Here is a 16,282-nt window from a genome sequence, read left to right as displayed (position 1 = left end):
TTATTCCTATCACCTTATTTTCCTTTATAAAAATCTACTTATCATAAATTTTCATCTCACCTTAATGTGTGAAGCATTGATATAACCAGTATTGTTTTCTTTGGTTGGAACCAATTCTACTCTGGTGTCATCATAGGGGAGCACATCTTGGAATCTGTTTCTCTCTGCATTGTCAGGGAGTCGTGCTATTGCACATTCCCCACCTATCCGTCTTTTTTTCAGAATGCGTTCATATTCTGTGAATACCATTCCCTGTTCTAATCGTTGTTCCAAAATTTTACACTGAAAAAAAAAAAAAAAAGGATTATATTGAATGATGTAAAAGTGTTTATCTTTAATGATTCCAATCTCAAACATTTATTATAAAGGAATTAACAGAAGTGTAAATAGCTTTTGATTTTACTTTGGATTTACAGCTATATACTTAGCCATACACTGAGTATATACTGAACATGTTGAAATGTAAAAATAATTCTAGATAAAATACAAGGAAAAATGTCCAATAGAACTTTGAGAGAAATGAAGAACATGATATACAAAGTAAGGCTGAATGAATGCAGATGTTTAACCTAGAAAAGGGCTTAGAAGAATTATGATTATAATCTCCAGTTATTTATAGGGTAGTCATGAAGGGAACGGTTTATGCTTATTTTGCTTAGATCCGATAGTAAAGTTGTTATCAATGGGTAGGAAGAACAGAGTGGTAAATTTTGCTCAAAATAATAGAAAACTTTGTAAGAGAGATCCCAAAATACAATTAGCTGCCTCAACAGCTCCAAAATAAGGCAGGGATTTACCTTGATCTCCCAATTCTTCCCAAAATAATTTTTAAAAATACCTCAATGTAAAATTTAGAGTGGCAGAAATAGTTAAAAGTTAGGGTAAAGCAATTGTCTTTCTAAGACAATTTGAGATGATGTTCTAAATGAATACTGTGGGGATTGGACAGCTAATTAGAGAAAGATTGCAGGAGTCCTTCTCTAGTGTTGGACACAGGATCCAGGTACACTGACCAGATACAGACCCAGGCTGGGTCTGTGAGTAAGAAAGAGCACACACACACACACACACACACACACACACACACATCAGAGAGTATAGTTACAGAGAGTAGGGCCCTGCTGGCTGTGGTCACTTGAAGGAGAGCAGAGTCTATGGTTTTGGATCCAGAGCAGAGTGGAAAACTGAAGCTTGCCAATGAGAGAAGAACATGAAGTAGGAGACAATATTGCTGGGGGCAATGGTCACAGGTCAGAAGCAGAGAAGGATACCTGAGTTCAAGCTCCCAGACAGAACTCAAAAAACAATAAAACAAAAATCCTGAAGCTTGAAGCATTATCATCCACACCTTGGGACCAATACCTTACACCACTTACCAAAGATATAGTAAAAATGGATACATGACATAGATATAAAATGGAACATAAGTAAATTAGAAGAACATAGAACATATTACTCATCAGATTTATATATAAAAGAATTTATGAACAAAAGATAAGAGCACTGTGAGATCTAAAATGGATAATTTTGATTATACTAAATTAAAAGGGTTCTGTGCAAATAAAACCGATGTAGCCAAATTTAGAAGAAAAGCAGAAAATTGGGAGAGGAGGGAATTTTTACAGTTTCTCAGATAGAGGTTTCATATCCCAAATATGTAGAGAATTTTATCAAATTTACATGAATATGAGATATTGATAATAGTCAAAGGATGTGAACAAGCTACTTTTGGATGAAGAAACCAAAGCTAAATATAATCATATGAAAAAAATATTCTAAATCACTATAGATTAGAGATATGCAAATTAAAACAATTTTAAAATACCATCTCATACCTACCAGATTAGCTAAATAATAGAAGAGGAAAAAATGTTGGAGGGGATGGGGAAGAATTGAGACACTAATACACTGATGGTGGAACTATGAACTGATCCAAACATTTTGGACAGTAATCAAATTGTGACAAAGAACTATTAAACTTTCTATACACTTGAACCCAGCAACACCATTATCAGGTCCGTTTCCCAAGGTGATGAGGGAAAAAGCAAAAGAAGCCATATGTTATAAAATGTTTACAGCAGCTCTCTTTGTAGTAGCTGAGACCTGGGAACTGAAGGGATGTCCATCAACTGAGGAATGGCTAAGCAATTTGGGGTATATGATTGTGATGGAATACCATTGTGCTGTAAGAAATAGTGATTGATTTTAGAAAAACATGGAAAACCTTGCATGAAAAAATGAAGAGTGAAAAGAGCAGAACCAGGAGAATACTGTATACAATAATATCAATATTATTTGAAAAATGACCATGAAAGACTAGATTATATTGCATGTTATAAATACTCAAATCAACTACAAAAGATCTATGAAAAATGATGCAATCAACCTCCAGAGAAAGAACTGATAAAAAGAATATGCATAATAGGGTTTTAAATATATAACACATCTGAGTCAAATGGTAGCCTTATGTGGGTTGGAGAGGCAGCAAGAAAGTTATGAACTTAAAATATAACCAGAAAGTTTTAATTAAATTTTTAAAAGGAAAATAAAATACCATTGGAAAAATATTGTATGAAATGTGATATGAAACAGACAAAACAGAAAATAGGTCATTGACTAAGGAGATAAAGAATATTTCCTTCTATAAATTGAAGATTAGACTATAGTAATGTTATACAAAGAGTTAGCTCTATGGGCAAGGAGAGAGAAAAATACTTTCCAAAAAAAGAGCAAATTGAAAAAAAAGATATGATTAATTCAGTCATTATAAACTGTTTTTATTTGATACTATGAAAAACAATAAAGATAAAAATAATAGCAAATATCTAGAACATCCTTGACATACATATAAACAAATTCATTTATATTAGCAAAGTTTATGACTGATATATTTAATAGTTTAATCAAGAAATTATCTTTTGAAAGATATTATTTTGAAAGAAATCATAATTGACTTATAAATAAAAGTATTGGTCTATAATAACTGATTTATAAATAAAATTAAAATTAAAATGGCATTTGATAAAAAATTATTAGAATAAAATGGCAAAAATAAATAATTTAAATGAAACATAAAACTACCCCTAGATGGCTAGTACAGATAAAAATCAGAAACAAAATTCTGTAAGATATTCTCACTTTTAAGTGATTCACAATTTTTATGACATTAACTCTAAATTTACCCATATTTGAAATCCAAATGACAGAATTCCAAAATCCCATATTATTGCCATCAGATTTGGGATATAATAATAATAATAATAATAATAATAATAATAATAAAACTTTATGGAGATCCTTTTAAAAATTATTTTATATCATTAATGTAGAAATCCTAATATCAAAACTGTTTTTACATACCCTCTCATCATTGGTTGCTCTGGTAGGCACTTCCTTTCCTTCATCAGGCAAGGGCATTCTAGATAAGGATAATCCATTTAAAGCAGCTAGTTTAAGAGGACCACATTTTTTTGCATCTGCTCGATTCTTTTTCATACCCTAGAGAAAAATTTACATATATTTAACATACATATAATAACAGTATATAATAAAACACATACATTTATACATGTTTTTATACATACATACCTCTATAAAGAGAAAAATGAAATTGCAATGGACTTAATGCCAGAGAGACGAAATGTTTCTCTTCAGACTTACAAATCACAGGGAATGGTCCATTGTTTCTGTCTACATGTTTGTGCTTCATGTCTTGAGTTAGAGTCATTAGGTGGATACCACATACTTCCTAAGGCCAAAATCCTGACCCAGCTTCATTCCAGATAAGAAGTTTTGAAATGCACCTGGTTGCTTTGCTATGTTGCAATGAAAGGTGAGACTCTAAGCCAACAGCATTCCTCCGCAAGAGATAATATCATCAGAATTTCAATACTATGTATATATGTATGTATGTATCTATCTATTTATGTATGTATATGTATATGTAAATCATAGATATATCTCACTGAAAAAGATTTGATTCTAGTAAAGATCATATTTAAAATAAATTTTTGAAAAGAACTCCATGCTGAAAAAAATTAGTTAATATTTGCAGGGGGGAGAAGTAACCATTAATTCTGTTTATTTTCTTTTTTCTGTACTGAAGATACTATTGGGCATTCTGCACTTTAAAATCAATCACAGATTTGCCACATGACCAAAATATGTTATTTTGCCTTTCCATGCCTCAAGTGCTTCCTCTTTAAAAATGAGAAAATAAAATATGATTGCAAGTTAGCATGGGGATGGAGATAGTATATTTATATGTGTTTGATTTACTGGAAGAGCGGGGGGAAAGAAAATACCAGGTGAGAAGAGAACAGGAAATAGATAATAGAAAAGAATGCTACTTGAACATGAATTCTAGTCCAAGTTTTGCCTATGATCTTGGCAAAGGCAAATAACCTCTCCTCAACTAAGAAACAGTTAGGTATGGCACTAAAGTCCCTTTTTTATAACTTTTTATTGACATTTTCTATTTCTTACATAACTATAATTATCTCAAGTATCCTTCCCCTTTTCCCTCCCAGAGAGATATGCTATATGACTAGCAGTAATTTAGGGAGGAAAATAAAAACAGCACAATTGATTGATACTTTTAAAAAGCTCCAAAACATTTGGGGAAGTCATTTCATATCTCTTCATTTGAGTCCTGCTTGATCTTTATAATTTTATTACATTCTTTTTTTTTTTTTTGGTTTTTATATGTTTTCATATGATTTTTATATGGTTTATATGGTTGTTTTATATGGTTGTTTTTTCTATTAACATTGTTGCAGTGACTGTATCTAGTGTTTCCTTGGCTCTGCTTATTTCACTTCATGTTGTTCATATAGCTTTTGTCAAGCTTCTCTGCATTCCTCATACACATCATTTCTTATCGCCCAATAATATTCCACTGAATTCATATATCACAATTTATTTAGCCACTGATAGCCACCTACTTTGTTTTCAGTAATTAGCAATTACACATATGCTGCTATAAATATTTTGGAGTAGATGGGAACTTTCTTCTTACCAACTGTTTCCTTAAGGAACTTAATTCTGCCTTTGGACAGACTCATTTCAAACAAATTCTGACTCTGGGCAATCTCATTTTACCCACCAGGGCCTCAGTTTCTTTATTTGCAAAAAAGTTGGACCAAATGGTCTCCAAAAGCCTATATAGTTCTAGAGCTATGATCACAAAAGAGAAATGAGATGTTGGAAGGGAACAAAAATGATTTCAATGAATACAATCTAGTGTTGGGATTCTTAATATATTTTGTGTAGAGGGAAACTTTTGGCAGTCTGGTGAAGACTAGGGACACTTCTCAGCATTCTGATTTCCTTTTTTAACAATAGGAAAAAATACTAAATTTCAGGGAGAAGTTAGTGAAAATAATGATGTGATTTTTTTTCCCCATTCAACTTCACCTGAAATCTATCCCACAAAAAACCCCTTTACAAATCTCTGGTCCAGACCATCCAAAGTGTATTGGCATGGGAATAATTCATGAGCACCACAGGAAGGAAGAGCTATAAGAATAAAATTAAAATTATTCTATAGAAGCAACATTTTGGAAGAGGACGATGGGTTGGAGTAAGGAAAAAGGTTCAACTCAATGATAATGAACCTGGTACAACCTGAAGTTTAAAAGAAGTTCCTCAAAAAAAAAGAATGCTAGACTAGGAACAGCATGAGACACTAGAAAACAGCTTGAGAGCTGGGAAAACCTTATTCCAAATCCCACTTTAGTCATTTACTGTGTGACCTTTAGGCAAAACTCTTTGGGCCTCAACTACCTCATCAGTAAAAAGTGAAAAGATTAAATTCAGTGATCTCCAAGATCCCTTCCAGCTCTAAACTGATATCATCTAATCTTGTAAAAATCATCCAGGTGGCAAACTGGATAGAGCATTGAGCCTGGAGTCAGGAAGATCTAAATTTGAATATGGCTCAGTCAAAGACTGGCTGGGTGTGTGACCCATGGCAAGTCACAACATTTCATTGCCTCAGCTTCCTCAACCATAAAATGAGAATAATTATATACAGGGTTGCTGTGAGAATCAAATCAGATTATAACTGTAAAGCATTTAGCACGATCCCTGGTGCTATATAAATGGTTAGGGCACTGGAGAGAACACCAGCCATGGAGCCAGGAAAATTCATCTTCCTCAGTTGAAATCTAGTCTCACACTTGCTAGTTATGTGACTCTGGGAAAGTCATTTAACCTTATTTACTTTAGTTTTCTCATCTAAAAAATGAGTTGAAGAAGAAAACAGCAATCCAGTATCCTTGCCAAGAAAATCCCAGAGGGAATTAAAAGAAAAAGCCAAACACAACTAAAACAGATAACAGCAAATAAAAAATGTTTATTCCCTTCTCTTCCCATCCTACTCCTCCCCTATTCCCTGTAAGATTTAAGAGAGCTCTACTCTATTTTGACATTAACTAGTAGGTTAATCTTAAGCAACTCAGCTTCCTCCTATATAAAATGAAGGAGAAAAATTACTTGACCCTTTATAGTATCAACACTTTGTGGTTCTAAACTATTGTTTAAACATTACAAAATATTCAGATTGGAAATAAAATGGTTTCATATAATTTTAAAATTTGAGGCTAAATAAAAGCTAAATTATGTCAAAATAGTCAAAGTCTACTTTCATTAACACAGAACATACTATAAAAGAATTTCATTAGTTTCATGGGAAAGTCATTATGTCTAGATGACAATTCATAAAAGCTAAATATGTATATAATGTTTACTATGTGCCAGGGACTGTGCTAAGTGTTTTATAATTATCATCTCATTTGAACCTCCCAATATCCTTGGGGAAGTGCTATTATTATTCCTATTTTACAGATGAGGAATCTGGGGCAATATAAGTTAAATGATTTGTCCAGGGGTCAAAATGTATCTCAAAAGATTTGACTTCCTGCTAGGCCCAATCCATCACTTAACTGTTTTGCTTTAAAAACTGATATTCCAAAGAAAAAGTTAACTAAGAAATTTCCTTTAAGAAATAAGGTAAATTTGGATATGTAAGATGTATAGAGAATTGATTCAAATTATATATAAAACATGAATCATTCTGCAATTAAATTAATGATATAAGAAAAAGATATGTAGGTAATTCTAAGAGAAGAAATGTAAACACTCAACAACTCTAAGAAAACTATGCACCAAATTATATTAGACAATTCTTTTAAAAAAAAGTAAACTGTCAACAATTCAAAAGAATGTAGGCAGTTCTCAAATGAAAAAAAGATAAATTATCAACAACTCTATGGGAAAAAATTCTTCAAATTACTATTAATTAAAGAAGTACAAATTTAACAACTCTAAGATTCCAGCACTTCAAGTTGGTAAAGATGATAAAAGAAAATAACAGTAATTCTTGAAGAAGCTGTGGGAAGACAAGCACACCAATGAACTATTAGTAGAGATATAAATTGCTCCAACCATTCTAGAAAGCATTTCGGACTATCCCACCAAAAGTCACTAAACCATGTATATACCTTTTGATGTAGCTACACCACTATTAGGCTTATACCCTTAAAAAGATCAAAGAAAAAAGAAAAGAAATCATATATACAATAACATAGCAGTAATTTTTATAGTATCAAAAAAAAGGAAACAAAGGGGTTTCCATCAATTGACAAATGACTGAATAGATTATTATATGTAAATATATTTATAATAAAATATATAAATATAAATTGCACCATAAGAAATAGCAAAAGGAACAGCTTCAGAAAAATCTAGATGGATCTGATGAATTCATCTAGTGTGAAGCAAGCAGAATCAGGAAAAAATTATAAAAATAATTATGATATTGTAAGTGAAAACAACTTTGAAAAACTTGAGAACTCTAATCACTGCCAGACTCCAAAAGACTAATAATAGTATCCTTAAAAAAAAAGTCATCAATTTAAACATTTAGAAAATACACAGAAAGAAGCAGGTATTTCATGCTTTGAAAACCAACTCTTTATCCATTATGTGATACTTCCTCTCCCATTCTATAAAATCAGCAAACATTTTCACATTTAAAAGCTGCTCTATCTATATCACTCAGTAAGGGGTGCCTATCTCAAAGAAGGCACTATACTCTATGAGTGACTCATAAATGCAAAAGAAATGAGATGCACAAATTTAGAGACATCTCTGCTCCAAACGTTCACGTGTTTGTGCCTGACCTGTGACAGAGCCTTTGGAGGTCAGGTTGCTCTGAGCAGCCACAATCAGACACACTGTCCCTTGACTCCAACCTGGTGATGTCATTTTGGTCCTCTTTGAAAACAAGGAACAACCAGCCATAATTTTTCATCACAGAACCCCTGACACGCTTTAAATTTCAGCAGTTTACAAGCATTTGCTTGGAAGTGGATCATGAGATATGCTGACAGGGCAGTTCTTGGAGGCAGCTCCAAAAAAATTACACAGGATAAGGTCATGCTATTTTCCTTTTCTTCTCTACAAACTCCATGAACAAAATACTTGAGGGAACTCGCTAATGTATCTTTTCTCTGCATCCAATTTATTCTTTCATAAGGGATCAAAAGATAAACTAGGAGATTCACCAGTTTGTGTCAATTTCCATTCAAAACCGAAACTAGGGGCAGCTAGGTGGCGCAGTGGATAGAGCACCAGCCCTGAATTCAGGAGGACCCGAGTTCAAATCTGGTCTCAGACACTTAATGCTTCCTAGCTGTGTGACCCTGGGCTAGTCACTTAACCCCAGCCTCAGGGAAAAAAAAGAAAAAAAAAAAAACTCTGCTTAAGTATTGACACTTTCTTAAGCATTTCTTGGCTTCCCACCCTGACCTCACCCTGTTAATGATCTCAACAAATCCCACACCCAAAAAATTTACCTTGTGTGATTTGTACTGTGTGTGCCCATGTATGTATTTATAATTATATAGCTTTATTTAAACAAAACCGAAACTAGTGAGCTACAAGCAGTACAGAAATAAGAACAAATGGGAGGGAAATTTTTAAAAATACAAGAAATACAAAAAGAAAAGATCAAAGGAACTTTTTAAAAATATATATTCCTATTTGTTTACAAAAGACTGCAAAGAAAGAAGACCATTCTTTGGCTTACCCCTAATGGAGGAAGACCCTCAACAACATTCTTCTTTCCTGAAAGAATGTCCAGCACCGGCCTCTTCTTAAGAGAATCCCTTTTCACTCTGTAGCGTCCCGAAGTGGTGAGGTCAGACTCTGACATGGAAGGAGTTAACAACCCTTCTCTTCTCAGAACCTGGGCTTCAGCCATCCCTGGAACTGGACTGATGGCTCTCACTGACTTCTCTGTCTCTAGGATGTGTGACTTTGGTTCAAGAATATGCAAAGGGTTGGGCCCAGTGGGGGCAGAGCCATAGGGGTACCCGAGCAAAGGTTCTGCAGAGTAGCCCGGGGCCTCATCAGGAGTTGGGAGTGGGCTGCCGGCTTTCCTTTCTTCCTCAAAATCTTCCTCTTCTTCTTCTTCTTCACTGCTATGGATCAGCATGGTCGCGTCTGAAAGGGACTTCTTGTGACCGTATCTCACACTTTCCTGCTCTTCATTTTCTTGCTTGGTCCTGTCTGTGAACACGTTCGGCTGCGAGCTGGCTGCTAGGACCCGGGGCACCGCCACGTCAGCCGCAGAAGCAGACATAGTCCTCTCTTTGAGCCTTATTCCCTCAAACCCGTGGGTCAGCCCCGCGATCTCGATGCTGTTCCTCTTCTGTAAGTGCGCGTGCCGGGCCGCCGTCAAGGGCTCGCTGACCTCCTGCAGAGAATGGGCCACCGGGAGGCTGTCCTCCTGGAAGGTCTGCACCGAGTGGTGCACCCGCCTGGTGATGAGATCTGGGTTGCTGCTGCTGATGTACAGGTGCCGGGACAGATCCGGGGTGCTGTTGGCCGGTCGTGGATAAGGGTAAGGAGGAGGCGGTCTATACACCTGGGTTTTCATGATGTTGGGCGCCGGATAATCCTGAGCCTGAAGCTGTACGTTGGTCAGCTCTGGCACGCTGACGGCTCCAACCACGGGCCTCCTCTCGGCAGGATAGGGGTAAGGAGACTGGCTGTGAAAGCTGTAATTGAGATTGAAGGGGTAGTGCGCTGACTGCGGAGAGGCGAACTGAGCGCGCTCTCTGATTTCAGGCTGACTGTAGACCAAGGCATCAGGCCTACTGTAAGCGTATGAATTACCAATGTTGAGATTCCTCAGGGAGTGGCTCTGCCGATCCGCGTGGCCCACTCCGCGGTTGAGCTGCCTCATCACGGTTTCGTAGTCTGGCGTGGGGCGGTAGGATGGAGGGATCAGGGCGCTGTGTCTATGAGAGGGGACGTAGTCGGGTCTCATAACATCACTTCCAGTAATGCTCGGGTTGGAGGACATGGGTGAGGGCTGCAAGAAGGGCTGTGGGTTGTTTAAGGAGTTCGTGCTGTGGGCACTGTAGACGCTCCCGTTGCGGATCCTTCCATTGTAGTCGAGCGCTCTATCGAGACTTGTCTGAGAATGGCAATAATATCCATTCTGGTTGTTCACAAAGACGTTATCTGAAAAGAAAATACTGAAGATTGAGATTCAAGAATCAAAAACACTATCACAAACTGTAATCACTGCCTTACATTCTCCATCCTCCCCAAAAAAGATGCAATTTCTACATAAACTACAAATTTGCTGTTAAAATGCAGGGCAGTCACTTCAGAAACTACCTTCCTTTTCTGAAATTCACAAAGTTTTGTTTGACTTCAGTAAACATCTTGACTTGGTAAGGGGATTGATGGGAATGTATTTTACTCACAGAAGGACTGGCTTTTGTGGTATGAGTGATCCACAAACATCAAAGTAAAAAAATCTAATGACTTGGGAATTTTGTTCTAGAACTGTGCTGCTCCTAAGGATAACAGCAGCAATGAATTAGAATAACTAAGGGTTTTCAGTGCTTGTTTTTCCTTGTTATTTCATGTATTCACTAAAATTCTTCTTGGTTTCTATGGGATATAAATAAAATCCTCCTTAAACAGGCAGCATGTAAAAATTTATTAAAAAATCTATGCAGTTACGGTATAGTAGAACCAAAAGAATGCTGGATTTGGAGTCAAGAGAACCTGGGTTTACATTCTTGCTGTATTTAAATTCAAAATTACCAAAGGAAATATCAAAAAAAAAAAAAAAAAAAAAGGGTAATGCCAATTGTTCTGGGACTAAATATGCCTGATTCTCATTAATTCAGACCATTAGGAAGAATTTATTATCTGAACTAAAAGACAAATTTGTAAAATATTCTTAAAGAACAACAAATTTAAACATTTTTGAGCATATACAGTAAGAGGTCAATCAAGTATGTGTAGCCCAGTAGATGTCATGCTTTGAAAAAAAATTGAAATGATCCATAATTAGCATTTAAAAGTCCCAGCTTTTTAGCTATCAGCCTTTACTTATGCTTTAGTTACACTGTTTGCAAACTGAGATTTTTAAAGTTCTTAAAAATAGCTTGTGCCATTAAAAACTCTCCATGTAATTCAAGTGAAGTCCAAATTAATAAGGATTTATTAACATGGATTTATTGCATAATTTAAGCCATGTCAATCTCAATCTAAAAGGAAGGTAGGTAGTAGTATAGTAAATAGAGTGCTGATCCTGGAATCAGAAAGATTTAAGTTTAAAATTGGCCTCAGACGTTCATTAGACTCTGGGTAAGTCACATAACCTGAGGCTGCCTCATCTGTAAAATAAGGATAATAACAACACCTACCTCCCAGGATTCTTATGAGGATCAAATGAGATAATAACTGTAAAGTGCCTAATACAGTGCCTGGCACATAGTTAACACTATGTAAATGTTATTATTGGTAGTAGTAGTAGTGGCAGTAGTAGTAGTAGAAGCAGGAGTAGAAGCAGTAGTAGTAGCAGTAGCAGTAGCAGCAGTAGTAGTAGAAGTAGTAGCAGTAGTAGTATTTATTCTCACCCAATCAAGAGTCAACTTTTTCTCTAAAATACAAATACAGATGAAAGAATGTTGGGCAAAAGGATATCTACAAGAGCAGAGAAAATACGTGATTTATAGATTAGGTAGACAGATAGATAAACAACATGTATTGTATAAAAGGAAAATTACTAGAAGAAAGTACAAAAGATATACAGAAAAGACAGCAATCACATAAGATTCACAAACATTGCCACATGTCTGACAAATGTTCAATGAGTCAAAGTAATAAATTCTAGTGAGTGAGTAAACAATATATCTTGAAACCAATTCCTTATCTTCACTACTTAAAAACTAGCCCAATTTTAGAATAAGTGCATGAACTTGGAGAGAAAATATTACCTACAGTTTTTTATAAATTATCTCTGAAAAATATTTCTTGAGTCAAGTACAAAAAAGGCATCATCTTGTTGTAATTAGCAGTTTTGATATTTGCAAAGAAGTAAAAGGCAGCAAAAATATGGTAACATCCATGCAAATGTATGTATATAGATATAGTATCACTTAAGAAGTGTCTGACCTATTGTACATAGGAACACTCTGGTTTTTTAAAAGTATCATGGTCAATTAAAATAATACCATTTATCTAGCTTTCAAGTTTGCAAAACACTTTGCCTATATTCTCTTATTTGATCCTCATAATAACTCCGTGAAATATTATGACCATTCTTATTTTACAGATGAGGAAACTGAGGCTGGTGGCATTTAACTGTCTTGCCCAAAGATATACAACTAGTAAAGTGTCTAAAGCAAGATTTGATTTCAGATCTTCCTAATTTCAAGCCCAATGGCCTACTAACTATATTATAAAGTTAAAACAGTAATCACATCCTATAATATAGGATTTCTTAAATTTTTTTCATCTACAATCCCCTTGTTGCCTGAGAAATTTTTATGTGATGCTGGGTAGATAGGTATATAAAACAGGTATACAAATCAAACATTTACTGATAATAAATCATAAATTTACAAACCCAACACTCAATTACAAAATCCCATTTAGGATCATGAACACAGTTTAAGAAGCTATAATTGAAAATGAATTGGAAGACTACATTTAAAGCAATTAACATCTCTATAATGCTTATTAACATACACTTTTGAAAGTAAACCATAAAAGATTCAGAAAGTAGCCTAATTAAAATGTGTACATTATTAATAAAACACATCTCCTCATCAAAAGGGTGAAAGAGAATTGGTAGGCATGCTCAGAGTATGATCAACAGGTCAAACCTAGAAAAATACTTTTGGGAACAAACAACTATCCCTTCACTGAGCAAGAGTAAAGGTTGATAACAGGTACACACATTAGATTATTTGAATGTAACAGAAAAGTGACTGGCCTTCAGAACAGTGGAATCTAAAAGCCTTTTCATGATCAACACTTGCATGAATACAGCCAACATGTTGATCAAGAAGCATCAAAAAAGTGGCTGAATCATGTGAATTTCTTTCTTAAAATAAAATGGAGAGGTTATTAATAACAATAACAAATCAAGATCAATTCAATGCCATTGAAAATTACAGAAGGGTTATCCTTAAGGAGCCTACACTTCATGAGCAATGCATATTGTTTAAGGAAATGGTATAACACTTGTAAAGATATCAAGATAGGCTATAAAAGTTTAATCCCAACCAAATACATAACAAGATATGACATAAGTTAGTGGCTAGAATTATTGATCATTAGTATTAAAAAATTAGATAGACTCTTTAATAGACTGACAAATGACAAATCCCTATAATAAATACAGAGACCTTAAAATATCCTTGAGATTTCAAACTATGAAATCTGCCAAACATAACATTGATCCATTTAAAAACTTAAAAACAATGATGTGAGTTTTTTTTTAATTGATAGTGCCTTAAAAAATACTCAGTCTTTGCATTATATTTAATGTGAAGCTTTCAAAATACAGAAATATAGTGGAAGAAATCAAAATCACAAGAGAAACAACCTAACACAGAGGTGAAAGATTTGAGGGACAGTATTTGTTGTAAGAAAGGGATATATTTTTTTTTCCTTGGACTGAGGGAAATTTTAAGAGAGAGAAAACTTGTAATGATACTCAAAAGGAAAAAATAAAAAAGGGACATTGCAGATTTTTTTTTTAATGCACAGAAGAAAAAAATTGAGAGTTATAAACAAGAAGGTCAGCTTTGAAACTTTTTGTAAAAATGAGATCTGTATTAAGAGATTCACGATAAAGTTGAATAGCTGAATAGGTTGATCCTTTTTTGTTCCATGTATTCAGGATATTCAAATTTGTGATGTTTGTCATTTAATATTTTATTTTGTTATTCTGAATAACAAATAAAAAATAAGAATAACAAAATGATCACACAGGAAAAGACATCATCTTCATTCTGGTTACTAGTTGCGTTACACGCAAGATGAGTTTATATTCTAATACTTCTGTTCATTTACAAAAAGCCATTTACCCATCTATGCAGTTATCTACAAAACATTAAATATAAAATGATAAGACCAAGAGAATGACTTGTTTTAGGGACATTTTCATCTAAACTCCATTGAAAAAGATGAAAAGAGTGATTTTTCTATAATATACAACTGATATTTACATATCACTTAACAGTTAGAAAATATTTTCATTTGTGATATTAAAAAATTTGATCCTTACAACAATACTGTGATTGGTTGGTTGGTTGAGGCTGAGATGTATCAAAGTGTGTGGGAAAAGGGGGAAGAACTTATAGCACATATTGATCACAGACTGTTTACTAAAGTAGACCAAGCCTACTAGGCCTCAGTTTTGGCTTCTCCAGAATCATGTGATTTTAGATAAGGCCTAAACAACATGCCATTGTCCAACATGGCTGAAGAAGCTATATCTCACCTTGTCTGCTACATCCCATTGACCAACTAGGAGTACAGTAGACTTATATGACCAATCACAACATATGGAGGGCAGGATTTTGGAGGTTCTTTGTTTGAAATGTATAAAAGCTGTAAGCATTTTCAAGGCTCTGGCCCTATCCTGCTGTGAAATTTGGCTTACAGACCACGATGGGGTCTGCTTCTTGAGATTCTAATAAATAATTCTTCTTTCTATGAGTGATCTCTAAGTAGTCAATTTGGGTAGGTCTTCTTGTCCCAAACAGTTGGGGGCTCTCCGGGATGGAGTCTTTGGGGGAGATGGCTGTGTGCACCCCGAACAGGGACGGGCGCCCATGGAGCAGTTTTCTCCATGGTCTCTGGCTCTGAGTGTGCAGCCTCCCTCCCCTCTTAGACAACGACCCAAGGTGGAGATACTCAGTGGAAAGCAGAATTGAAGACTGAAGAAAGAGGATAATGGAAAGTCCTGACTGCCAGCACAGTCTAGAAGATCTACTCCTAGTAGCTTGAGAGGTAAGCACAAGTGGAAGCCTGGGGGGTCTATTGGCCGAGGGAGAGACAAGCTCTCTAAAAGAAGTGGAGGACTGCTCAGACTCCAAGGAAAGGGCTTCTGAGAGCGCTCTTGGGTGACTGTTGGTGTGAGGGTGACCTATACCGGTACTATGGGAAAATAGCAGTCCATGGATTTCTGTCAGGACGTTAGGGAATTCAAGAAAAATAGAACTCTGTGTCTGTCTGTGTATGTATGTTTGTCTGCTTTGCATTTTTTGTTCTGTGATAAAAGTTAGCAAGCTCATAAGAGATAAGTATTCAGCCTCTGCATTACAGGCTTAGAAAAATATCAGGCTGAATTGTGGGAATTGGAACTCATTCAGAGTAGTAATTCTTTCAGAGTGGCTCAGGTAGAATGAAAAGAAGTTTGAAAAATCTTTTTTTCTTTTTCTCTTCCCCTGCCTCTGGCTTTGCAGGAGGAGGGAGAGAAGAGGGAAAATAAAGTTTGGAAAGTTTTGAGAAAATAGAACAGTGGTTATCACTCCTATAAACAAGGGGCCCTGTTAGCAGAACTCCGGCTTCCGGGAATCTTGCCAAAAAAAAAAAAAAAAAAAAAAATATATATATATATATATATATATATATATATATATATATATATATATATATATATATATATATTCAAGGTAAAACAATAATTGGTGCTTAACTCTTTCCTGGCTTACTAAAGAAAAGAAGTTTCAATGGAATATCTAGGTAGATTTTAGGAAATTTCACAAACTAAAGTACTGGTTAATTTTAAAATGACTTTAAATTGGCATGCATGTTAAGATTGGAAATAAGAAGTTGCAGATATTGGAAGGAAGGAATAAAAACAGAGTAAGAGAGGTAAATGGCTGAACATGGGGGCTCTCTGACCTGTTGGAGCTGTGGAAAAAGTAGGCATACTTCTAAAAAAAAAAAAAAA

At 35.0% G+C, this 16,282-nt stretch overlaps 1 protein-coding gene across 3 annotated transcripts in view; it reads right to left on the bottom strand.

Moving 5' to 3' along the window:
* The window catches only part of PTPN21 (protein tyrosine phosphatase non-receptor type 21), a 117,526-nt gene that overhangs the window by 13,371 nt on the left and 87,873 nt on the right, over positions 1 to 16,282 (bottom strand). For all 3 annotated transcript variants that reach the window (XM_074289798.1, XM_074289800.1, XM_074289799.1), the window contains exons 13-15: positions 9,092 to 10,533; positions 3,361 to 3,498; positions 61 to 282 (exon numbers count right to left, since the gene is read on the bottom strand). In XM_074289798.1, the coding sequence (XP_074145899.1) occupies positions 61 to 282; positions 3,361 to 3,498; positions 9,092 to 10,533 (1,802 nt within the window). The remainder of the gene's footprint in view (positions 1 to 60; positions 283 to 3,360; positions 3,499 to 9,091; positions 10,534 to 16,282) is intronic.

The sequence above is a fragment of the Sminthopsis crassicaudata genome, chromosome 2 (genome assembly GCF_048593235.1).
Source record: "Sminthopsis crassicaudata isolate SCR6 chromosome 2, ASM4859323v1, whole genome shotgun sequence".
NCBI lineage: Eukaryota > Metazoa > Chordata > Mammalia > Dasyuromorphia > Dasyuridae > Sminthopsis > Sminthopsis crassicaudata.
Note: the sequence above shows the minus strand (reverse complement) of the source record. Positions and strands in the feature narration are given on the sequence as shown.